Source organism: Podarcis filfolensis (genome assembly GCF_964270895.1).
Source record: "Podarcis filfolensis genome assembly, chromosome: 5".
Classification (NCBI taxonomy): Eukaryota; Metazoa; Chordata; class Lepidosauria; order Squamata; family Lacertidae; genus Podarcis; species Podarcis filfolensis.
Window position 1 is genome coordinate 85,350,845 of NC_139608.1, and position 26,767 is coordinate 85,377,611.

Sequence of the window (26,767 nt, forward strand, 5' to 3'; positions counted from 1 at the left end):
GTATGAGGAGGTCGGGAAAGTAAGTTTTATGAATATAAGGGATTGAAATTATACTTGTTGTTGTATGTGTTTTGTATGTATTTTTGCTGTTTCGGTTTTTTGTTTTTTCTATTCTATATAAACCTTTAAAACTTTAATAAATATCTTATAAAAAAAAACAAATTAATCCATTTTTCTCTCATGCAACAGAACAACTGGGCTAGGAATATAAGAGGCTGGTTTATACCAGCTCAGACCATTGGTCCATATAGCACAGTATTGCATTCTCCATCTAGCAACATCCTTATTATTATTATTCTTATTACAAGTTGCAAGCGAGGTACCTGAGAGATTTGTTTCCACCAATTATCCTTTTTTTGCGGTGGTGAAGCAAGCGCCGTCCACACATGCCGAATATTGAACCTGCCAATAAAGCCAAAGTGATTTAAACACATAGCCTCACATTATAGCCCTTCAGCACAATCTGCCGGTACTCCGTTAATGAACGTTTTGCCCTTGTATAAAGATTTTGAAAATATAATACCACTTTAATTAAAAGACAGCTTTTCCCTTCTCTTGCACCACTATCTTGCATGAAAATTTCAATAGATTAAAACCAGGGGAAATGCTCACATGCCATCATGAATGTTAATGGTCAATACTGAAAACTAAAAATGAAAACAAGAAGAGTCTGGCGAAGCATTTCCCCACCCGCAAAAACAAAGCACTGGAGAAAATAATTGTTTCGGACAAAATAAAACATGCACGTTGCACACGCTTTTTGCAAATTCAATCTAAAAATCAGTTGCAGCCATAGGCAAGCATAAAGGTCATGGAAACTTACAGTGTTGAGAAACTTGATGTTGTAGTTGGAGGCAGTATCAGCCTTAAGTTGACAACAACCCTTAAAACTCCTTAAAACACTAACAAATGTATCATGGCATAATCTTCCTTTTAAGGTAAAGGTAAAGGTTAAGGGACCCCTGACCATTAGGTCCAGTCGTAGCCCACTCTGGGGTTGTGGCACTCATCTCGCTTTACTGGCCGAGGGAGCCGGCATACAGCTTCCGGGTCATGTGGCCAGCATGACTAAGCCGCTTCTGGCAAACCAGAGCAGCGCACGGAAACGCCGTTTACCTTCCCGCCGGAGCGGTACCTATTTATCTACTTGCACTTTGACGTGCTTTGAACTGCTAGGTTGGCAGGAGCAGGGACCGAGCAACAGGAGCTCACCCCGTCGCGGGGATTCGAACCGCCGACCTTCCGATTGGCAAGTCCTAGGCTCTGTGGTTTAACCCACAGCGCCACCCATGTCCCTTTCCTTTTAAGGATATACTTTTAATAGCAAATGTTGATGGCGGTGGTGGCAATGCTAGGTTGCAGCACCATGGTCAGCAGAGGGAAGTACCATGGTCGGGAGCGGGAAGCCTTATTCTGGGGCCTTACCAAGAAGCCAACAAGCTATTGCCAGCGGTAGGTTCTGAAACTGAGTGTCAGAGAGCATTAGGACTGATCTGTCCATTGGGTAATTTGCATACTGCAAAACAATTACCATATTTTTTGCTGTATAAGACTCACTTTTTCCCTCCTAAAAAAGTAAGGGGAAATGTGTGTGCGTCTTATGGAGCGAACGCAGGCTGCGCAGCTATCCCAGAAGCCAGAACAGCAAGAGGGATTTGCTGCTTTCACTGCGCAGCGGTCCCTCTTGCTGTTCTGGCTCCTGAGATTCAGAACATTTTTTTTCTTGTTTTCCTCCTCCAAAAACTAGGTGCGTCTTGTGGTCTGGTGCATCTTATAGAGCGAAAAATACGGTAAGTGGGCTTGAGGAAGGGTGGGGTTTTGGGAATCTAGCGTAGGGGCCTGCTTTGGAGGCAGGGACTAGGGGCCTAAATAAAAGACAAGTGTGGATGTCACAAATAACCCTGTTCATCGGGGTTAACTTGGTGCATATTGTCGTGTGTGTGTGTGTGTGTTTTAGGGGGTGGGATCAGGGCCAAGGGTCACTGAGAGTTTGTTGGGGTGTTTTTTCACCCTTTCTTCCCATGTTGTTTGTCGGAGTGGGGGGAATACGTCCCACAACTTGCTATTTGCTTTTGGAGTTGCCATTTGCTGTAATGCAAAGCTAATGAAAGCCATGATTCTCTAGAAGCTAAACTTCATGCTAAAGTCTACACACAACTATTGAAAATGCCATGGAGAGAGAAGGGTATGGTTAATATGCCACACACCTGCATTTGTGTTTGCCTGGTTCTCCTCCTCCTCTATGTAGTCACAGATCACTCCGGCATCTTTCCAACAGCTGTGAATGTTGCTCTTGCGGGTGACACACTCCCCCAGGGTGTGCTCAGTGCCACTGCACTCCACCTTGTCCAGATGGATGGGTGCGTGTCCTTCAGCAAGGTAAGCCATGGACTTAGCTTTTGCAATACCACTGCAAGGAGGGAATCAGTTGAATGGAACACCATGGAAAACAAGCTTCTGTGCTTAGAAAAGCCCCTCCGAAAATCAATCGCCATCAGATTATGGACTCCCTTGTCCCCTAAGAATCCAGGTCACAGTATGTCACCCACTGGTAGGAAGCAAACCGCACCAAACCAAAGCTCAAGGAAGGACTCCCTCGGAGCAGGGAGATCATAAGCAATGCATGCCAAACTCAAATACTTCAACACACTGAGGTACCATTAAGATCAGGCCATTTCAAGGACATGGACAGCTAATTAAACAATCTATGTCCTTTTGAACTGGGGAGGGGAGTATTATTTGGTTGGTTACTATGTTGTGTAAAAAGGTAAAGGGATCCCTGACCATTAGGTCCAGTCGTGACCGACTCTGGGGTTGCGGCACTCATATCGCTTTATTGGCCAAGGGAGCCTGTGTACAGCTTCTGGGTCTTGTGGCCAGCATGACTAAGCCACTTCTGGCGAACCAGAGCAGCACACGGAAACACCGTTTACCTTCCCACCGGAGTGGTACCTATTTATCTACTTGCACTTTGAAGTGCTTTCAAACTGCTAGGTTGGCAGGAGCAGGGCCCGAGCAACGGGAGCTCACCCCGTTACGGGGATTCGAACCGCCGACCTTCTGATCGGCAAGTCCTAGGCTCTGTGGTTTAACCCACAGTGCCACCCGCGTCCCACTTTGTTGTGTATGTTTGTGTAAATTGCTGCAAATTGTGTAAATTGCTGTAAATAGCCCTGTGATCCTTGGATGAAGGGCAGGATATAAATTTAATTTAAAAATAAACAAAATAACCAGTGGCCCTACAAATGTTGTTGGATCCAGCTCCCCTAAGCCCCAATTGACAGAGCCAATGACTAAGGGACGACTGGAGTTTCAGTCCAACAACACTGGGAGAGCTGCAGGTTCCCCATGCCTGCATTGATCAATCCTCACATAGCCTGAGAAGAATCAGCACAAAGAAGCTGCAAGAAAGAGCGCTTCAGCAATACAGACAGACAAACAGCACAGAATCCACAAACTGCATTTGCAGATTAAACCAAAGCTGTTTCCACTGCAAAATGGAGAGAGCTGGAAAAGACCCCTTGAGGAATGAGGGAACAGAGCTCACTTGAAAGTCCCAAGAGGCAAAAGAGGGGTATGAATAAGCACCTGTGGATTTGGGGGGGGGCATAGCAGGCTTCAACCTTCTAAAAGCTTCATCAGGCAAAACTAGCCGTTGACCATGGACTTTGAATATTCTACCCTCCAACCTTAAACAATACATTGTGAATCAATTACCTGTAACCCAGCTGCTTGCAAACTACAGCTGCATCTCTATCTGTCCAGCCATGGTCACAGACACTGCCCCACTGTCCATTCAAGAAAACCTCGACACGTCCCTCTTTGGTGCCGTTCCCATCCACCAGACGCACAGGGATCCCTGCATGTTAAAAAGGGCACTGTTTAGAACACACTAAAGAAAGAAGACAACTGAATAGTGCAATATAGTAGAGCTGTTGTTGTTTATTATAATTTATTGAACTTATTAGTCCCTTTTTAAGTAAAAGTAACTTGAAGTGACTTACAAAAGGCAACACATCCATTGAAACCAACATAAAACGAAGAGTTCATCCACACTTCTGCTTGTCCCATTTCTAGAAAGGCCATGGGTCCAAGCGGTTTTCCCCTGCTCCTTTTCCAGGGAAAACCTGATCTTTAGCTTTAGATCAGAGTAAGTGGCAGGATTAACACATCCCACCCAGAGTTAGTATGGAGGCAAGCTCTTCTTGTAAATAAGATCGGCTTAATTAAAAAGGGGGAGGGGAGAGAGATACAGAAAGAAAGGAAGAACATGTTTGGGAACCAAGAAGCTCCATTTGTTGTGGAACTTAAATAACCTGGCCTGAAATCAAGGAAGTGAAATAGATAAAACGAAGGAGAAGGAAACAATACACAGGTCACATCCATGCCATTCATTTAAAGCACATGGCTTCCTCAAAGAATCCTGGGAACTGTAATTTGTTAAGGGTGCTGGGAGTTGTAGCTCTATGAGGAATAAACTATAGTGTCAAGTATTCTTGGCATGAAGTGGCGTAAGAGCACTTTAAATGTATGGTGTGGATGTGATCACACTTGATTAGAAAAGGCTAACTGACATCCATTCTTCTGAAGTATAGTTGTACCTTGGAAGTTGAATGGAAATCGTTCCGGAAGTCCGTTGGACTTCCAAAATGTTCAGAAACCAAAGCACAGCTTCAGATTAAATCAGAAGCCACGTCGGACGTTCTGCTTCCAAAGAACATTCACAAAACGGAACACTCACTTCCGCGTTTGCAGCATTTGGGAGCCAAAATGTCCAAGTACCAAGGTGTTCGGGATCCAAGGTATGACTGTACTAATTCACTCCTCAGCTCATTTGTCTGATGGGATTAAAGGTAAAGGTAAAGGGACCCCTGACCATTAGGTCCAGTCGTGACCGACTCTGGGGTTGCAGTGCTCATCTCACTTTATTGGCCGAGGGAGCCGGCGTACAGCTTCCGGGTCATGTGGCCAGCATGACTAAGCCGCTTCTGGCGAACCAGAGCAGTGCACAGAAACGCCGTTTACCTTCCCGCCAGAGCGGTACCTATTTATCTACTTGCACTTTGACGTGCTTTTGAACTGCTAGGTTGGCAGGAGCAGGGACCGAGCAACAGGAACTCACCCTGTCGCGGGGATTCGAACCACCGACCTTCTGATTGGCAAGTCCTAGGCTCTGTGGTTTAACCCACAGCGCCAACTACAGCTAAAGGGAAACTAACAGCAAGAACAGGTCCAGGTACACTCTCTAGGAGCCAAACAAGATGCGACGCTTTCACTTGTCCTGTTCACATGTGGGATGGAGTGGGTGGGTGTGCACCTAATTCTTAGCATCGAAATGAGGATGTGAAAGAAACACACCAAGTCTTGCCACCTGCCATATTACCTCCCTCCTGTTCTCTCACTTTCCTCGCAGACCAGCTGCAATTAGAGCCAGGATCCAAGAAAAGTACCTCTACCAATGGAGAGGAAGCTTCAGTGTCCCTCGCGTGTGTACCCCTTTTAATGCAAAAATTAAATCCTGTCCCTCTGATGTGTGAACAAGGCAGGTGCACACACAAACAAACCCTTATCCTGTCCACTTGGCCTGAAGTAAATGGATAAAAGAAGGCCAACTACTTTGAGCTCTACAGCCCAGAATCCAAGTGGATTTCCCAGCAAGGGAATGTGCTGCACAAACTTGCAGCAGTACCAAGCTCTCACTGCCCTGGAGAATCCATAGCTGGTTACCTGTAGCCTCTTCGGTGATCCTGTTGCTATCGGGGGAGCAGTGGACACCCACGTCCTCTTCGTGTGAGCAGTCGTGCTGCCCCCAGTTGCTGTGCGGGCAGTCAAAGAGCGACAGCTCACTGCCTGTGCAAGCTACATCATCCAGTAAGATGAAGCCTTGTCCAGAAGCAAATTCCCCCTCTGCTGCCAGCTGTGCGGGGCCACTGGAGGAAGCAAGCAAACATGTCGATAGCAGATCTTTTCCTCAAGGAATTCCTGTGCAGAACATCTGTCTTAACCAGCAAGGGCTCAATATCCCTTTGAACCCATCAATGCAAAGGAAGGTCCTGTAGCTATACTTTCTTACGGGGCCCTGCAGATACTTGACAGTGTACTCAGAAAGCACTGGAAATCCTGGAAGGCCTGCTCTCTGCCTTGCAGGCCTTTCCCCGCCTGGTCTGGGAGGGCAGGGCCAGGACTGACTCCAGCTACAAAAGCTGAGGCTGCTGAACAGACTCTTGGGCTGTGGCGTTGTTTGGAGGGTTTGTTGTGGGTAGGGGTTGCTGTTGGTTTTTGTACCTTTATTATAGATCTTGTTGTGATTTATGTGGAAATTGGTGGAGTATTTTTTATGTTTTATTTATTTATTGTTTATGACTACTTTTTATGTTGCAGTTACATATTTTTTTTCATGTTGCAAACTACCTTGAGCATGGCTTGAACTGTGCAAAGGCGACATACAATTATGTATGTATGTATGTATGTATGTATGTATGTATGTATGTATGAAAGGGAGGGTGTAGGAATAAATAATTCCCTTGTTTCTCATTTAACTCTAACAAAACAGTGTGTTTTACAAGGACTAAAGGCAGGATCCTTTGGTATTTTTAGCTTTCCCTTCTCTCATTTTTCTGTTTCACCCTCACAGCTAAAATCTGGATTCTATGCCCTGTATGTATACCGACTTGCCTTTTTTGCTTATGTCATTCTGGGTATGTTCATGGTATTATAATAATAGCAAAAAACCTAATATTAATCATACATAGGATTGTGCACATTTTGTAAAAAAATATTTTTTGTGAGCTATTGTTTCTTTTGGAGATTTAACATATTTAAACATTTGTATAAAACAGAAAATCTGCACCACTTCCACACTCTTCAAGATCTTCCCTTCTTACTGAGGGCAATACACAAAAGTATCATCAGGAGTTGTGTGTTGCTCTCCAATTGTGAAGTCAGTTTTTATATGCAAGGTTTTGTCTTGATTCAGATACCGCAACTAGTCATAGTTGAGGAAGTTTAACTATGGTTTGGTGCAGTGACTAAGACGACAAACCCTGGCTCCTTGCCAGCCAGAAAGCCAGAATCAGAAACTGTGGTTTGAAGTGAGTTTGCAAACCATGGGATCTGCTAACTAGTTTGCCATAATTGACCCATACAGCTGGCTAATCTAAAACCCCTTTGAAAAACAAAACAAAAAACACAACACAACACAACACAACACACACACAATATTATTTAGACTTGCATTTACCTGAAGCCAAGCTGTCTGCAAGCCACCTGGGCATTAATACCTGTCCAGCCGTCATCACACACACATCCCCAGCTTCCATTGTGGTATACCTCTACCCTTCCTTCATTTGGTTTGTGGCCTCCTGCCAGTCGAATAGTACCTTCTGCTAGCATGAGTGAGAGAAGGATAGGCAAGTGATTAAGCAGGAAGATTCCTTCCCTCCCATCCTATGATCCTGAATACTACACACAGTTCAAGAGGTGAACACCCCCAATTACCTTAAAGAAATGTCTCTTGGCAATAAATCTTTCGAGAGAGACAGCTTAGATGCCTTATAGCAGGCATCCCCAAACTCGGCCCTCCAGCTGTTTTGGGACTACAATTCCCATCATCCCTGATCACTGGTCCTGTTAGCTAGGGATGATGGGAGTTGTAGTCCCAAAACAGCTGGAGGGCCGAATTTGGGGATGCCTGCCCTATAGCCTTCTGCTGTAGAGCAAAGCCAGGAGGTCCTCATTACTCCAAACCATGACAATGACTTTCTATTAAAACACAGCAGCTACAATGTCAAGCCCAAGTCAAACACTTTTAAATGCTGTTTATTTTAATGAGACCAAGTTAAGCTTGTGTTTCATGCACGCACTTAAATGAATGAGAATTAAATGCACAAATATAATATGATAATAAATAAGTTGGAAAACACCAACAATGTGCTGCCTCAGATAGGGGTTTTTTTTTTTTTTTGCATTTGAAAAGAGAAGTCAGCACTGAAATCAAATCTCAGAATCTCCACTTTATTCCTTTTCATATTATCATGTTTCTAACCTCCCTAGTTGCACAAAAGAGGCTGGAAGTATATTTTTTTTAATTTATTATCTATACCTCTGAAGATTGTGGGGCAGTGTACAATATAAAAACACAAAAATACATAGCATAAAAACAGAAAAAAACAATACCCCACCTCACATATTATTTCATTCATGTTTTCCCTAAAGGCTTCAGCCAGAAACTGGCAAGGAGATACCCAGCCTGCCGTCATTACATCATCCAAGTCCTCCCCAACTTCTTCTTATAGCAGCTTTCCATTACTCCCCCTTTGCGTTTAGCACAGAAGCTCCTGTGTATATACTGCTATAAGGAATCATGGAATAGCGAAGGGAGCAGACTGCAGCATTTGGGGACAAAATCACTGAGGTAGGAAACCTGTGCCTGAGCTGAATCACTTTAGACTGCAGGTGGGAGCTTATCGAAACGAAGTCATCACCCTACAAAATAAACAGATTCCTGCATATAGAAAACAGGGAGGAGGCTAGGCTGGTCTCCTTTGTTTACTAGTTTTAGCCTCACAGAGAATCTGGGAGTCCCCACCAGCACTCAGAAGTGGTTCAATGCAGCCAAATATTTGCCATCTCAATGAGAAAAAGGGTTAATGAGGGTCTGCCGCATGTTCTCTGCAGAAGTGGCATCCATACCTGCAAAGGGGTCACAAATTACCCCTGCATCTTCAATGTGGTCACAGTTGTGTTCTTCCCAGCTACTTTTCTTGCACTGGTCCAATGAAAGCTCGTTGCCTGAGCACTCCACTTCATCCAGCAGGATTGGGCCCAAGCCCTGTCCAAATTGAGCCCAAGACACGGCCTTTGGGGATCCGCTTGGAGGGAGACAAACATTGCACACCGTAAGGACCCACAGAGTTACACAAGAAATGTGATCCAGTATGGCAGCTTTGCGTTCATAAATGTCCCCACATAAAGTAGAGGCATTGACAGATTACCTGAAGCCCAGCTGTCTGCAAATCACCTCAGCATCTTTGTCATCCCACTGGTCGTCACAAATGGTGCCCCAAAGGCCACCATGATAGACTTCCACTCGACCCTCAAAGCTCTTTTTGCCCCCCACCAGACGAAGCGGAGATCCTACACCTGCTCTTCAGGAAGGGAGAGACAAAAAGAAGAAAGAAAGAACATGGAAAGTAAAATAAAAACTGGCTCCTCGTAGCAAAGGACAACAGTCATTTATCAATAACAATAAAACCTTTTATTTATTTATTTTTTGTTCAACGAAACCTCGTTGCTTCAGGGGTTATACTCCTAATATTTCTACTGCTATAACAAAAGAGAAAGGGGGGCAAACCCATAATCAGAGCAAACAAGAATATTCCTCAAGAAACTAAAGGATCTATAGGGATTAAGTGTACATGGTTTCAAACACCAGCAATGGGAGTGCACAGCATCAGCCTACTGTTTGGTTCTAGTACAGTGGTACCTCGGGGTACAAATGCTTCAGGTTACAAACACTTTGGGTTACAAACTCCGCTAACTCGGAAGTAGTACCTCAGGTTGAGAACTTTGCCCCATGATGAGAACAGAAATCGCGTGCCAGTGGCACGGTGGCAGCGGGAGGCCCCATTAGCGAAAGCGTGCCTCAGGTTAAGAACGGTTTCGGGTTAAGAACGGACCTCCAGAATGAATTAAGTTCGTAACCTGAGGTACCACCGTATATGGAGTCTGCAGGTTTTCATAATGCTTCAAAATCTTCTTTGACCAGAGACAACAATTAGGCAATGAAATACGCAAATTGTGTTCATGTGTGCATCCTGGGCAAAAATACCCGTGTCGTGCCTTTTTCAGCACCATTAAGAATGATGGTTTGTTGCTTGCTATTTTGCTAAAAGGGCTGGAATGGTCTTTTGGGTGTGCTTATACTTTTAGTAAACAAAATTAAATTAATTCTCTGGCTTACCTTGCGGTGGGGCACATTTGGCCACGGCATTTCCGTGCTTGCAGGTTCTGAACATCTCTTGGTAGCTACATTGCAACAACATCTTCTCATCCCCACGGCAGTTTGCGGACTGCAGGTGGAAGGGTATTGGACCCAAACCAGAATAACTCTCCCTTTGGGCTGTGCCAATTTCGCTAAGCCGGAAAGTAGAGCATGCAATAAGTCCAATGGAGATTAAAAGTCATAATAATAATAACAACAAAATACCATAACACTGTTCTGGTCCTGTGGTAAAAACCAGGAGGGCTATCACATGCCTGAACATTCCTCCATTAAAAAGAAACCAGTTTTGCACCTAGAAGCTGGGTGTCAATGGGAAAGGGTTCTATCCTAGCCTTCCTCTTGATATGCTAGGATTCTGTGGATATACCGTATATTTTTATTGGCAAGGTAAAATAGGCAAAAAACGGTTGTGCACGGAAGGGGGGTTGCTGATTTTGGTGCCGGTGCTACAGTGGTGTGTATGTACAAATTAAGTCCCATTTTTAGAGACAACATTTTCTTCTTACATACTATAAGCAATCCAGTTTTTCACTGTTGACTTAAGAAAAAGTTGCAAATTCTCCCATATGGAACTGAACTGCATTGTTACAGAAGAGATGAGATATGTATAGGCAAGAGAGTTTCAGAGAATCGTTCAGTTGCTCCAGCCCAGTTGGGAAAAGTGCTACAAGTTTTATGAACCTCTCTTTATTTAAATGAAGACTACCTAAGACCGCCTATGGAGGAAATGTTATTCCACTCTAGGGAGGCAGAAGCTCTCTCTCTCTCTCTTTGCCCAGTTGTGATTGGTTTGCCATATTTGCCCTGTTCATCGGTGGCCCCTTTATCCTTGAAGCAGATTCGAACTCAGGTCAGGTTTTCCTCACATTGGGGTTGTGGAAAATTAATATATTTAGACTGCCTTTGTCTCTTTGTCTGTTTAGGAATGAGTAAAATGTATGTTTTCAATAATATTGTTATGAGTTTTTGGGGGTTGGGGCAGGGAGGAAGTAGATTGTATGCAGAGACTCTTCTAACCTCTGGATCCATCAAGTGTTAAAATATCAGCCAGGCTAGCTTCCTGTTTGAGGTGATCACCTGGGTGAAGGGCCATTAAGGGAAACAAAGGGAAGGGGTTCAGTGTGAGATGGCAAATGGACGGGGTCCCTCCCTCAACTCATGGTTAGTTAAAAGGATGAAGACAGAGTTAGAGCTGAGTGATGTGACCTAGAAGTAAAGAAGCTGGAAACAGAGTCAGAGCAATGTTTTAGAGCAATGATTGATTTCTATCTGAGTCCAAGGCTGCGGCTATGGGAGAAACAAGACCTTTTGGGGGTGTTAATGCCGTGAACCCCTTCATCACAGGTTCAGGGTTGATATATGTGCAAATGAACCATATATCATAAAGAAACCACAGTCTCCACTGTGCCTGATTCCAAAAGGAAACACAAACCCTGGGTGAACGCCTGGAACCCCTGGAATCTCACACCGCTCGGAGATTGGGGTTGCATGCAAGAATATCAATGGAATTATGGTCTCCAGCATCTAGCATAAGAAAGAGGTGCTGCCTCCCCACAATGAGACATCCCTACCTGAGTCCCAGCTGTCTGCAGACCACACTGGCATCCCAGTCTGTCCAGTCATCCCCACAGATGGTGCCCCACAGCCCATTGAAGTACAGCTCCACCCTGCCACTCTGAATCAGTCGCACGGCACCTGTATCAAAACAGAGGGAAGCCAAACAGTACTGCACCAAATCTCTGAAAAGGCCAAGCAATGTTTAAGCGCAATCTCCCCACATCAAAACACACACACAACAAAGCAAGTCAAACAAAGACCCTGAATAGTTCTTTTAGTTTGGGGCTCCATCTTCAGAGCCCCTCTAACCATGAAAACAGGTTCCTAGAGAAGGACACCCAGAGTTGCAACAGAAACAATGGAAGCAGTTCCTAGATTCTTAGGAATCAAAGTATTATCACCTTGGCAAAAGCTGAGACCACCCTCCTCCACTTTTTCCTGTAGTTTCAACCTTATCCTTTCTTCTTTTGCGGCCATTGACTTTCAGATCTTTTGAGTTCTTAAATGGGAGGCGAGCAGTTCCTTCCACCTTGCAAGCACTCCTAGCACATAATGTTTGCAGTCGTCTCCTTAGAAGAGTCAGTGGCAGCGACACACTTGGTACTCACCTTGGCTGCAGTCACAGTTGGCCCAGCCTACGGCTCCAGAGGCAAGTTGGTAGAAGCACCAAGGCGTGGCGCCACCTTCCGGATTCCTGCAGTAGTTGTGATTCCCTAAGCCCCGGTTTGGATACTGATGAACGTAATCAGGAAAGTCCAACCAGTTTAAGCACGCCGACCCAGACAATGTCACAGACAGCGAGCCGTTGTAATATCCTAAGGGCTCCATCTCACATGCACCAGATACTGGAAGCAGAAGAGAAAAAGAAAAACTTGGCTTAAGTTGCCTCTGGGAACAACTTACCGTATTTTTCGCTCCATCAAGACACACTTTTTCCCTCCTAAAAAGTAAGGGGAAATGTCTGTGCGTCTTATGGAGTGAATGCGTGGTTCCTGGAGCCGAATTGCCCAGGGGCGAAAAGCAGATCATGCCTTTTTTTAAAAAAGAGGGAAGGGGGTGTTGAAACAAAACTGCTGAGCAGCTGATCGGCAAGCAATCGGGAGGGATAAGGGACTCTAGATATAAAGGAGGCTGCCTGGGAGGGGGGAGGTAAAAGCACATGGATCCTCAGGATTTTTGCACTGGGTCCCCCCAAATTCACCATCAGATCACATAGCATGTCCATGGCTATAGCCTGCATCAAAAAATCACGCATCCACTGTTTCATGGGGCCGCAATGGCGCAAAAACGTGGTTACAAAGCACGGATCCACATGGATTCTCAGGATTTTTGCATTGGGCTACCCCAAACTCACCGTCAAATCACATATCATGTCTGTAGCCACAGCATGAACCACAAAAATCATACATCCACTGTTTCGTTCAGAATCCCCCCCCCCCCCCGTTTTCCTCCTCTAAAAACTAGGTGCATCTTATGATCAGGTGCGTCTTATGGAGCGAAAAATACAGTAGGCAGAAGTGCCAGAGGCAAGTTATTATCTTTCGGTTTGCTCCTCATCTGCAGGTAGAGGTGAGCTGAAAACGCCCATTCTTTCTGTGGCCTGCAAAATGCGGAGCCATTTCAGCCATTTGCGGGATGGAGGGGAGGCACCTGGTTGGCCACTGTGAGAAGAGGATACTGGACTAGATGGGCCTTTGGCCTGATCCAGCACTCTCCTCTTATATTCTTTGGCAGTGCTGGGTTATTCAGTTGGCAGACTCAGCATGGACTCAGGGCACCAGCAAAGCAGAGGCACCCAAAAAGAGAGTGCTTTTGAAATAATTTTATATAAGTGTCAAAGTAGTCATCTAGAAAAATTTGAAATGAGCTACTTTTTCGCATACATGTGCCATTTCAAAAAATAAAAGTTTATTTTACTGTTTAGTATTGATTTTATTGTGAATGGCATATGGGGAGGCACCATAAACTTTTAAGTGTTTAGAACATCGAGAAATTGAGGAGGCTCGTTTAATCAAAGACTTGTAGGATTGGAAGGGAAACAAAGGATAATCAAGTTCACCCCCCCTAGGAATAACAGGTAAAGAATCCCTGGCAGATGGCCATCCAACCTTTGCTTAGAAACCTCCAAAGAAGAAGAGTCTACTACCTTTCAAGGGAGTCCGTTCCACTGTTGGACAGCTCTTCCTGTCAGGGAGGTCCCCCTAATGTTTAGTTGGAATCTGGTTTTTCGTAATTTGAATTAATTGGTTTGGGTCCTACCCTCTGGAGCAGCCAAAAAGAAGCTTGCTCCCTCTTCCATGTGGCAGCCCTTCAGATATTTGAAGATGGCTAATCATATCATGCTTCAGCCTTCTCTTCTGCAGGCTAAACGTACCCAACTCCCTCAACTCTTTCCTCGTAAGGCCTATATAAACTATATAAACAAGACACAATTGGCAGGGGGGGGGAATTCCAGAGGTAAATATTTTCTTCCATTGTATGGAAATTTGACAACAGGATAGCGAAAATGGATTCCACATGCCCCAATGGTAGCCAGGAGACTGATAACTGACGAACTGGAAGTATAAATATACGATTCCCCTTAATGAATGGCTTGACAACATTGGCAGCATATGAACTTAAGGACACAGACTTTATTTGGATAAATACAATTATATTTAGAATGAGTTTTCACAGAGTGTATTAGGTTACTGACAATTATGTGGGCATTAGGATAATAAAGTGGCATTCTTCTATGAGCCCTCTCACCATCGCCACTTCGAAGTGCCTCACTATGTTATGATCATGACATAGCATCATCCAAGAAGCATTGCTAGGGCGTGGGAATGGCAGCCCACCCTGGACAGTAGCATGGTCCAAGCATTGTTCCAGAGGCTTTTTTTGGGGGGGGGGAACAGTGCCCCCCCCGCCAGAGCCCAAATAATGCCTCTAGAACGACATTACATCATGATGTAGCATCCTTCCAATTGAGGCTTTGTGGGGAACAGGGAAGTAGCCTGTTCGGAAGAGGTGGGCAATGGGGTAGGGTGGGGGGAACAGCTGCTGTCGCTTTCTCCCCAGTAAACCCCTCACCATTGCTCCCAACTATGTTTATTCATGTTCTCCGTCTCTTTAAATCCACCCACTTATCCACCCCTTTTCATAGTAAAGGTTCCATTTGGAACTTTCAGGTCAGTGTTCTCTGTTGAGCCTGTGCCCACTATTCTGTGGGTGGGTTGGGGAAAAAAAGAAAAAGGAAAACTGGTCCAAGCTTTGCACCATGAAAAGCTAAGCTGTCTGGCCTGCATAAATTTTGCAAATGTATGCATATTTTATATAACGTTTGCATGATGCAAGGCACCGATGCCTTGCTTACTGGAACTCTTGTTAAGCCTTCCACTCCGGTTTGTGGCTGTATGGGAGAAGGCCAAGGCTGAGAACTTCTTCTCTTCCTGCCTGGGAGCAGAAGTAGTTCTGCTCATTAGGTAACACTGCCACAGCTCACCTGACCTTGAGATAGGAGGGGATTCTCGGGGCTATGGAGGATTAGTATTTGAGGGAGCACACACCTCTTCCCTGTTCTGTTCTCCCATCCTGAAGTCTCTCCACAGAGTTCAAGGAAGGAAGAATCTTTTAAATCTCATGGTACACATACTCTCTCTCTATCCAGCAAGCCAGTCTCCCCCTCACACACATACATTTCCCTTTTTTATTAACCAGTGAACACCTTCAACATGCTGTAGGCCTGGCTGAGATGTTTCCATTTAATTCCCCCCCACCCTTATTTGAATTTGCAAACTAATATATTTTGTCCCTTTAGAATCCAGTTTGCTTCCAAACTGATCAGCATGGGACCACACAGATTTGGTTGCAGAAAGAATGTTGATAATGACAAAGACGAAATTAGAGGGAATAACAATACTTAAATTACCGGTAATTTTCTGCTGTATTCTTACCTGTGTTCTGCAAATTATTCTGACTGGGCTGGGATCCCAAGAAAGCCTGCAAGGGGGAGTGGGGGGCGGAGGGGAGGAAGGAAGGAATAGCAAACGTGCAGAGATGATTATCCCATAAAATAAACATAGATTTTTGTCCCTAATGCTGTGAAGCCCATTAAGAGCACAGTGGAAACACGTGTGCATTCGCAGGGTCGCCTGCCTCCCTCCTTGCTGTCATCCATTTGCACTTTCATCCATTTGCACTTCTGCCTAGGAGCAACTAGATGAATAATTGCTGGGCTGCAGGGGCTTTGCTCATGGGCTGCTGAAAGGCTGCTCATCCATACTTGGAGTTTATGTAAGTGCTCTGGGAGCAGGGAGAAGGGGTGGAGAGAGGCTGCAGATGGCAGCTGAAAGAATAATCGTTGTACCTACCACAGAGTAATGAATGGTCCACATTGGTACTTGTTTCAGTACTTTAGGAAAGTTTTTCTCTCCATTGTTTTTAGAGAAAACAGGTCACCAAAGAGGGCACCTCCCTGTTGCCCTGACCTCCCTGCATTGACCCGGCAGAATACTAAATGCTTCTACGAAGCTCTCCCTTCCACTAAATCAAGAAGGACCTGCTAGAATCATTCTCAGAAGCGCAGAATGTAACCCTCCCTCTCCAGCCCAATATTGTGTTGTGCCTGGGCTGGTATGCAAAGCAGCAGAAAGGAAATCAAATTCAAAAAGGCCTGAATTTTAGCTGCAAAGAATGCACTCCTGATTATACCTTTGAAGACATGGCTTGAGCTTTCTTGCACCTGACATCAAATGACATTAAGCATGGGGATGGTGGACTTGATTCTCCCAAAGTGGCCTGGTGGGCTGAAGGTTCCCTACACATGTTCTAGTGAATCTGGAGAGACCCTTAAGTATAATCATTCAGGAAAATCACACTAACAAAATTTTAATGGAACATCCCTTAAAGAAAAAAATATGTGACCATAACTTAGGGACTGCCCCCAGTAAATGGCAACAATTTGAAGCACATCTCAGTTAAGCTGCTTTGCTTGGCTGTTGGCTGGAAAACGAATAAGGTCCAAGCACAGGGCAGATGAATGGATGGGCTGAGTATACTGTTCTGGAGCCCAGAGTCCTGTCCCACAATATAAGCCCACTGCCTTGAGGGAAACAGTGAGGATAAATTGTAGAACATGCTTCAGGATATTTATGCAAACTTATCTTGTGAGATTAGCTGGAGCCTCTCAGAGACAGTGTCAGAACAGCCTGCACATCAGTTCTTCCTCTATCTGACCACGAGTGGAAGCTCACAGGGCATGTTGGGTCCAGGCTCACAGAACCATGGAGAGCTCCCAGTGAGCAACTTGTTCTAAGGAGGGCTAGGATTCAACTGATCTTCTATCTTGTTCCTGGGATGAGACCCTTCTGCAAGGAGTGGAAGGCCTTAAAGGGGCATTCCTCTGGCCCAGAGCCTAGCAATTCTCTGTTAGTTTTCTCCCAGCTTGTGAACCGCACTGATGGGCAGGCATGAGGGTGCCTGGGTCCCTTGGTGTGGAGGGGGCTGGTTTCTTGAGAAGCTGCAGGCTCAGTGTTTAGGGAAGTTTTTAATGTTTGATGTTTTATTGTATTTTTAATATTTTGTTGGAAGCCACCCAGAGTGGCTGGGGAAACCCAGCCAGATGGCCGGGGTATAAATAATAAATTACTATTACTATTACTGTTATCATCATCATCATCATCATCATCTCTGGAAGAAGCAATTCAGGGGTCACTCACTGGAGAGGTCCGTAGCTAACAGACTCAGGCAGGGTGTTCGTAGGGTAGACAGATGCAAAAGAGGACAATATTCAGACGCCTTTGATATTGACAAAATACACTTGCAAAATTCCCTCATTTGTACAGCTCTAAAGAGTACTGGAGTTCATGTCCTCTTTATCATCTTTGGCTCTGGTGCTGCAGGTCCAGCTCATATGGCTGGTCAGCTCATTGTTGGATTCCAACCTGCTGCTCGGGGCAGAAGTCATTATAATTCTGAACAATGATATGCTGGGCATAGCTGCTGAGCAGGTAAAGTCCATCCCCTGACCTATGAGAATGAACCCAAATCTGTGTCGTTTTGAGGAGCCCACTGCCCTGGGGATGGACAGAACTGTTTCTGATTCTTCAGGTGGGGAAATAATCTATGCTGCTGGGGAATTGCTGTGAGACCAGTGAGAATCAGGCTAACTGGGTAAGGAGGAGACATGTATCTTATTCAAGAAGACTTTGAGAGAGCGCAATGACATCCCATTTGAAGAAGAGAGATAACCATATCATTTTAGTTCTGTCTTTTCTTCATTACCAAGGTTGATTGATTCAGCATTCATTTGACACTGAAGAACAAACCAAGGGCACCAAGCTCTCTCTGTCCCACACACAACCCTGAAAGGACACCCTTCATAGCTTTGAAGGCCACTGTTGCTTGAAATTGCACTGCTTGTTTCAAGTCTTTGTTCCATGTGAATTTCCAGTATCATCTCCATATGTTCGATTTAATGGCTGCTGGTGCAACTCAGGAGCTTGCAAAGATTTAAAATGTTCTATGACTACCATCTACTGGACAAAGAACTGTTCACAGTTCCAGACTCTATATACTTAACACACACAAACACAAAACCACCTGTCCCAATTTTCCCTGTTTCATAAAGTACCATTTCCATTTCATTTGTACATAAGCAGCAGCAAAGAGAAAAGGATCTCTCCAGATTGAATGAATGGACAACATGGAAAATGAGAACCAAGGTATGTTAACTTTTCAGTGTTCAAAATTCCAATTTCACATATATACTGATGTGGTCTGAAATGGTGGTATCTATTGAGGGAAAAGAACTTGGGATCATGGACAGTTCAATTAAAATGTCAAACCGAGATGAGCATCCCTGTTTATGGGCTTCACAGAAAGAAAAGGGAAAGGTATGCATGCCTCCCTGAATTCAACTCCCAAACCCAAGTAAGAGTGCATAGAGTTGAGCTGCAGCATTCAAACGAGGAAACTATGGGTCACTATCAATGTCGTCTACTTAGGAAGGTCCTCTGATGATACAAATGCTCAAAATAATCCACCTCAATGGTCAGCCTCTTGAATTATCCAGTGGACTAAAATCAAAGTTTTCCAAAACACCAGATTGGCTTTGTAGAAGTAACAGCATATTTCACGGCGTTGTTATTTTTTAATTGCCTCAAGCACAAACTCGGTTTTAAATACTGTTTTGTTTTACTGGAGTTTGGCTGTCTTACTAGCATTAATAGGTCTGTTGCTATGATTTCCCTTTATAAACCCAGCGACACAACCAAAGTGATCCTTAATGGACTAGAATCTCACTCCAGCCTTTGGAATGTGACAACCATCAGAACTGGGGGAGGAAGGGAGAGGGGACAGTGTGTGGCGGAAGAGATGTGTGAGTTAGCTCATTGCTCTTCTTCGCAATTTGAAGCAAGATTACTAGTTGTGCTGCCTTGTTTTTGAAGTCCACTAGATTCCAATAGGCTCTGTTTATATATATGTTTGCTATGAAGCTCCAGGGCTCTCTCTCGCCCAAAGAAAACTAGTCCCTGTAAATATGCTCCTGGGATTCTTGCACCTTTGGGAAAGAATGAGCGTTTAAAACAATACTTCTCTCCATGGAAATGCTACTTTTAAGATGTAGACCTCTATGAGTCTTAATTTTTCAAAGCTCTTCATAATGGAAACTATTGTATTCCTCTAACTATATGCAGGCAAACCAAAGGCAACCAAAATTACAGCAACTGGGAATCTGCTGCAAAGGAACAAATGAGACAGCCAGCGGATTTGCATTCACTGTATGTACTGGCAAGTCAGTATGCTGGCAATTCAGACAGCATGGGATGGGCTTGATTAAGGGAGCTCCACCCTAGCCCAGCATGAATGAAAATGCTACAACTCACAACTGTTGGGGAGCAAACACCCTCCTTTGCTATCTGACACACACACACACACACACACACACACACACACACATTGTAAAAATACTGACAGAGGAGTTAGATGCCTTTAACCATTCTAGCAGCCACCTAATACTTTCAGTTTCTGAGTCCAGACCACACACCCATTTATCATAAAACAATCAACCAGCACTGGAAGAGCAAGTCTCTAATGCAGCATTTGGAACATGGGAAAGACATGCAGTCTACAAAAAAAACCCCAGTATATTGAAGGATTCCCTTAAATTTGGCTATATTCTCATGACGAGAAAGGAAATAATGAACACAACTCTTCCCCGACCGCAGCATTTGCCACCCCTTCCGCAAACCTGCCTGCGCAGCCCAGATTGCATTTTCATAGCCAGCCACATTTCCATCACAACGTTAAGCAGCCAAGAGACTTAATTCTAAGAAGATGAGATCTCCTACCTTCACAGAGCCAAGACAGGGGAGCAAATGCAGCAGCGGGAACACTTGGAGCAGCACCATCCTTCCACAAACAGTGACCTGGTTCTTCATGCTTCACATTTTCCCTCTACTGCTGAGCTGATCATCTGGCCTCCTGCTCCTCCTCTGCCCACCCCCCTTCAGTTTCACAGGGGCTAGGAGGCTCCTGTCATCTCTGTGCAAGGAAGAGAGCAAAGGGGTGGGGAAGATGGAACAACACCAGCCTGGGGTGCTTGCTTTCCTCTGCCTCACCTTCCTCTTTCTCCCTTCTCTTTTCCTTCTCCAAAGCAAGGGAATACCATGTGATCCAGAAGTTCTGAACCAGCTTTGCAAATAACAAGGGGCAAGTGTAGACGAGCAGAAAGCAGCCTTTAGGTTTCCAGGCTGGTTCCTCTCTCTCTCTCTCTCTCTCTCTCTCTCTCTCTCTCTCTCTCTCCTACCTCCCCCTCTCTTTGGCTTTCTCCCAATCCATTCCCTCCCCTTTTTCTTGCTGTCAAAGCTCTTTCTTTGGCACAGTTTATACACATCCCTTTTCTGGTTCCAGCCTCCTCCCTTCCAACCTGGATCAATCCACCAGGGGTCTCCTTCTCTCCTCCTGAAAACATCCTTTTCATTCTCTTACCATTATTGTGGCTGTGGACACCACTGTACCTTAAAAACACAACACATTCAAAGCTAATTCCTGCTGCCAAACAATCCTGGGAACAGTAGTTTGTTCAGGGTGCTGAGAATGGTATCTCTGTTAGGGGTAAAGTACAATTCCCAAGGTAGCTGCAAGGTGCTAACTCAGAGCTATCCACTGGAAGAACAACAGTATAATTCAAGTGGAGCAAAATCCTCTGCTTGAATTTGAAAGTGATTCGAAGGAATCTGGACTTTATCCTTTCAGCTTAATCAACTACTTGAAGTTGCCCTGGACCAGTGTTTCCCAACCTTGTGCCTCCAGCTGTTTTTGAACTACAACTCCCATCATCCCTGACTAGCAAGACCAGTGGCAAGGGATGATGGGAATTGTAGTCCAAAAACAGCTGGAGGCACAAGGTTGGGAAACACTGCCCTGGACTATATTCTTCTCAGCTTCCCACCCTCCCGCCCTGCCTAGGAAAAGCTTCACACAGAGAGCATTCCTAGACAAAAGGCTCCAGACTGTGTAGGATGCCACCGATAGATTGGTGCATTAGAAGCTGATCTGTATTTCCTTCAGTTGACAGGTCTCTCCCTTGAACTAAGGCTTGGAGGTGGTTCCTTGTGGCAGGAAGAATGGCTTGGTTGCTGCTGATGCCCTCCTCTGTGGCTCGCGTTGTGTGGTAGCAGACTGACATCGGCCATTGACCCAGATACTCCCAGGCTTTTTCTCCCACTGGGCGGCACAGGATTCTCTCCTTCTCAGATGACCTGTAGGAAGGAACAGCAGGAACATAAGACGCTGCCATATACTGAGTCAGACCAATGGTCCATGTAGCTCAGTATTGTCTACACCAGGGTTTCCCAAACCTGGGTCTTCAGCTGTTTTGGGACTACAGTTCCCATCATCCTTGACCACTGGGTCCTGCTAGCTAGGAATGATGGGAGTTGTAGTCAAAAAAAAGCTGGAGATGAAAGTTTGGGAAACCCTGGTCTATACTGACCATCTGTGGTTTTCCAGGGTTTTAGATGGGGGTCTCTCCCACTCCTACCTGGAGGTGCTGGGGACTGAACATGGGACCTTCTGCATGCCAAGCAAATTTTCTCCCACTGAGCTCCAATCCTTTCCCAAGGTGGCCTATGATTTGCACTGAAACAGACTTGATTGCAGGCAGCATAGATTTTTTAAAAATACTATCAGTGGTGAATAAACCCTTCTTCTCAATTACCATTGTGATCTAAGTGTCACCCAGGAGAACTGTTCCAGGTGCTCAGCAACTTGTGGTTCGGAGACTGAAACATCTACTGCCCATTGTGATGAACCTGCAACTTCTGCAGCTCCCAGATCACACAGTCCCTTTACCAGTTTTTAAATCCTGCATGCTGGAGAACTAAATTTGATTCATACCCACCCTAGCTGGTGAAAGCCAGCTGGGAGAGGCTTGGCATTCAGTTGACTGAAACTATTAATGCCTTGCTGAGGGAGGGAACAGCACCAGACAAGCTTAAATCCAGAGTTATTTGGCCTTTCTTCAAAAGCTCTACCTCCTAACTGGCTAGTCAGGATTCAGACTTTCGCGCTGTCTATTCCCCTAGTTCTTTCTTTCCACTTGTAGGTGAGGTTACTGAGTGGTTGCTCTCCAGCTCAAAACTTCTCTGGATACTACCCACTTTCTAATGAGAAGCCACTCTGGTTTTCAGCCTCACTGTGGCACTGACTAGGTTCATGGCTTCCAGTCCTTGCCTAGGGATTAATAGGAATGATTGTACCCCGGCATGTTCTTCCAAGCCCATGTTCCCAGCATGTTCACACTCCTGTATCAGTGCTGTCTACGTTGGCTTGGTCATGTCCACAGAACAAAATGGCAGGGTCCCTAAGGACGTGCTCTATTGCAAGCTGGCTTCAGGCACCAGGCCCATTCGCAGACCAACTCTGTGTTACAAATATGTCTGCAAACGTGACATGAAGGCTGGTTACACAGTGACTGGAGACAGATAGTCAGGTCTTGAATCCACAGCAGTGACCAGAGGAGGAACGACTGCTGGAAGGAGCTCAGAGAGAAGAAACGCCATGGTGCATCTGCAACAGCACAACTGGACACCTTCATCTGCCCAAGCTGCAACAAAACATATCTCTCCCGTAACCCATTTCAGTCTCTACAGCCACAGCAGGCGCTGCAACCTCCCAACAGTTTGACTTCACCTCCAGAAACACAATCCTCCATTGCCTCCCAAGACAGACAGACTCGACTCGACTCGACTCGACTCAACAACTCAACTCAACTCAACCTTACTGATTCTGGTAGGTCTTTCTGCAGCTTCTGATACTGTTGATCATGAAATGCTGGTGCATCAGTTATATCATTTGGTGAGCACACTTGAGATCGCTTGAGTATTCTGCTAATATTTGGCAAGAAGACTCTTCTGACCAGCCTTCCCTTTTCTGTACCATGCGTTCAAACAGGCAGGACATGTGAGGAGGAAGCTTTGATGGCTGCTCCACAGTTGATGAACTGAACTCCTTTTCTAAAAGTCTGTCAGCCTTCCATCATATGTCCTCTCAAAGCATTGTAATATTATATTGTGCCGCCTAGTTTTTAACAGCTGGGGGAGAACAGATACAGGAACATTTAAATATCTATGCATTAGATGTGGCTATGTATTAAATTTGGCCATGCTGTTTAGTATATTTCCCCCTCCCTTAAACTATTGTTAAGCATGACAGCAATTGATATAAATACATCTTGAGTCCTCTTTGATTTGATGGAAGACTGTATTCCAACACAATGGTAGAAGAAAAAATATAAAGAATAAATGAAAATGGCAAGGACAGATTTTCCTGCCTATTCTCTTCACCCCACCTCAAACAACCTTTTTTTAAAAAACACACACCAAAAAACCCTGTGTGATTCTTTTCATTTTGTTCCATGAAAACATCAAGTTCTCCTTTAAACAAACAAGAACTTTTTGGTTGAATTGACACAGCTCTCAAATGTGCACACATCCTCCCAATGGCACCTCTCATTTTTTGATTCCCAGTACCCTGCACTTCTCTGCCAGCGCCTTCTTTCTGCCACTGCTACCAAGGTCTAATGCAGTTGTGTCAAATGATGAATTAATTGCAGGGGCTGCTGCTAAGAGAAGGGAGTGGTTTCTCTTGGGTGTTTTCTACTGCAGTGTGTCTGGCCAAGGAATTGCAATCATTTAATTAGCAGCAGGCACTGCTTGCCTTCAGAAGTGAGACACGGCAAGGGGGGTGGGGCATGGATTTGTACAGAAATAACCTTGGCAAGTCCTCACGGATTGTATTTAGTATGGTTCACAAAGGAAGAAGGGGATTTCAGTACTGGGTTGATATACTCCTTTATCATGAACACAAGAGGAAGCTCTGGTTACAGGAAGCAAATAAAAAAATGGGATGGTTACCGGTACGTACCTGTTCCCTACAGCTTGTTTGTCCTGTCAGCATTACCCAAATCTGTTCCACCCATTACCAGGCTGACTCAATAGTTGATGGGCAGGGAATCCTGTTCTAAGCCACATTTGCATGTTGATGCATTTTAAATATTGCCTACCTTTAGCATAGGGAATGTAGCAAGGGTGGAGAATGTGTGCCACCCCCCAGATGGTGTGGGACTACAACTCCCATCAACCCCAGTCAGCATAGCACAAATCGAGCCACATCTGGAGGGCCACCCCTAGAATATACCATGGTGCAAACAGAAATAAGTCTTGCTCTGTTGCCAAGAAGGACCCAGATGTCATTGTCTGAACAGTGCCAGAGCCAGATACGAAGTGAACCAACCCGGACCCTGCAATCATCATCAGAGGTGCTTTTTCTCATGCCCCCTCCATGAGAGGAAGGTTGCAACATGAGAAGTGGCCTTTTTTGCAGTGGCTCCCTGCTTTCTGAAATGCTCTCCCCAGGGAAATGCTCTCCTAGCACCCTCATTATATATGTGGCCTTTTACAAGTGGGTGTGATAATTTTTAATGCATTCCCCCTCTAGGCTTTAATGTATTTAGGTGTGTGTGTGTGTCTGGTTTTAAGTCGCTTTGGGTTGCCCTGAGCAGGATAAAGCAACTAACAAATTAAATAAATAAATAAATAAAACCCTTCAGGGTTACCCCAAGTCAGTTGATTCCTATTTATTGTGCATATAGGGTGCCATTTTGGCTACACTTTTGAAAGCAAATAAATCTTGAATCAGAAATAGCATGGCGGGGAGTCGGGGGGGGAGGAGGAGAGAGATGAGATATATAAGACATGAGAGAGCCCTGTCAACCAATTAATGGAAATTTTCTACTAGATCTGACAGGATTGTAGGAGAGTGGTGAAATTTTGCAAGATTTTGTAAACCAGATGTTATCTTTAGAGAAGTCTGAGGTTCTCAGACTGGACCTTCTTCAGTGTACAATCAGTGGTGAGATGTACCAGGGATCTGGTTTACATGCTAGAAGACCTTTTGGCTGATTGTAGAAGTCACTTTAGAAACCAAGAAAGGTGTGGCATGGCTTAATAAACTGAAATAGTTTTATGAAACATGGAAAGCAGTTAACAGTAGTTAAGATGATTGCCTTTCAGACACTGGCAGCTAAGTATCAAAGTGTAACTCGGGTCAGGAAACCCAGAACAATGTATTCATATTAATGCTGTATGTACTCCAGTTTTGTGTCTTTGTGCTTAATAGTGTTCCCCTGTTTGAACTTGGGTAGAACAATCCTAAGGTCTGTGGTGAAGGAATCACTTCCTTCTGAGCCCTGCCAATCATACTGGTGACTGTGGGAAGGTGCGGGAACAGCTTTTCCGAGTTTTTCTCCCATTTGTTGTTTTAATTTTTTCCCATCCCATTGACAGCTCCCGGGCTGCTATAGGATTGTTGCTGCTTTTGCCTCTTTTGGATGTGTGTCAGTAGAAGGAAGGGTCTCCTCTGATCTGCTGCCAACATACCAGCCATTTCATGTGCATCTGCTGGCAGACCTGCTTCTCCACCCACAGAGAGGGAGGTCCTCCACATCCTACGGTCCTCAGTCACTCTCCCAGGGAGCAAAGTTCTGCTCCCTTAACCATTTACTGTCATGTATAGTTGACTATTACTATTATTGCATATAGGATAAGGTTGTAAATTTTAACATATTTTAAGGAGGGAGAGCCTGAAAATAAGGCCCAAATAATTTACAATGCAATATGCCCAACACGTGTTCCTCAGGAGCACAAAGACCAGTAATAAAAAGGACAAAAATAAAAATACTGAACATTAAAATAACCTTACATATTCCACCAACCACATAAACAAATGGTGTATATCAGGGATGTCCAACAGGTAGATCGTGATCGACTGGTAGATCCCCTGGAGGTTTTGGTAGATCGCTGGCTCCCTTTCCTCAGCATTGGTAAATTAGAAGCCTGCCCCACCCCCTCGCCTCATTGTTGCACAATCTTCAGAACAGAAGACGAAGTTTACTCAGTGAGGCTGTTTGCTTTCCCAGATCTGTTGGTGAGTGGCTGTTCCTTTTACTCCCCCCAAAACATGGCTACCCTCCTCCCTAAAAAAAGCTCAACAACTTCGACCTGAACCCCCCAAGACTCCCAAGTAATAGTCTCTTGGGAGTTGGCCACCCCTGGGGTATATCATCCACACTACTGAAAATAGGAAATATCCAGAAGAGAGAAAAATTCCAAATATAATCTAGTCTAAATTTTTTGGTTAAAATAAAAACGTTAAACAAAAGAATGCCTTAATAAAAAAAATGTAACTGTTTATCAGAACGTACGTCACTTGCAAGGTCAGATAACTGAATTTAGCATTCTGCAGATTTAGTTTCAAATAAAGGAAAGGTCTATGGAACATGACAAAGAACAAATGTAGCAGTTAGCAAAAACTGAAGTCGTATACTCGCAAGTCTTTCATCACCACCGCCTAAAATGCAATTAGATTCTTTTTATCTAACTAAAAAACCCCCACAATCTCTCAAAGTAATCTTTGTTGTTATTAGTCAGTGACCCTTCAGAAGGCAGCATGCTGAAAAGTGTTGGGTGCAATACAGCATAAAATTGTTTCACTTCAAGCATATTTTGAGGCTTTACCTTCCCTTTAGTCCCCAGCAAACACAGCACCCTTAAATGCAATACTTTTAGTAACCGAAGTTAAAAGTTTTATTTTATGAGGAAAAAGTAGAGAAGTGTTAAATCAGGGAGCAGGGAGAGGTTTTTGCCCCTCACAAGTGAATGG

The 26,767-nt window shown here is 44.6% G+C and overlaps 1 protein-coding gene across 3 annotated transcripts in view; it reads right to left on the reverse strand.

Annotated features, from left to right (window-relative positions):
* Positions 1–25,953, reverse strand: part of LOC310763424 (neurotrypsin-like) — a 35,437-nt gene extending 9,484 nt beyond the window's left edge. Inside the window, exons 1-14 of one of the 3 annotated variants that reach the window (XM_083615590.1) lie at positions 25,808–25,953; positions 21,074–21,306; positions 19,894–20,086; positions 15,496–15,541; positions 12,169–12,405; positions 11,575–11,698; positions 9,962–10,134; positions 8,994–9,141; positions 8,692–8,870; positions 7,241–7,385; positions 5,728–5,930; positions 3,718–3,859; positions 2,208–2,410; positions 324–402 (exon numbers count right to left, since the gene is read on the reverse strand). In XM_083615590.1, coding sequence (XP_083471716.1) covers positions 324–402; positions 2,208–2,410; positions 3,718–3,859; positions 5,728–5,930; positions 7,241–7,385; positions 8,692–8,870; positions 8,994–9,141; positions 9,962–10,134; positions 11,575–11,698; positions 12,169–12,405; positions 15,496–15,541; positions 19,894–19,983 — 1,769 coding nt within the window. In that variant the 5' untranslated portion in view covers positions 19,984–20,086; positions 21,074–21,306; positions 25,808–25,953. Of the gene's footprint in view, positions 1–323; positions 403–2,207; positions 2,411–3,717; positions 3,860–5,727; positions 5,931–7,240; positions 7,386–8,691; positions 8,871–8,993; positions 9,142–9,961; positions 10,135–11,574; positions 11,699–12,168; positions 12,406–15,495; positions 15,542–19,893; positions 20,825–20,964; positions 21,307–25,807 lie in introns of those variants that run through there. The other 2 variants (XM_083615589.1, XM_083615591.1) reach the window with 2 other exon arrangements.
* Positions 25,954–26,767: the final 814 nt, after the last annotated feature.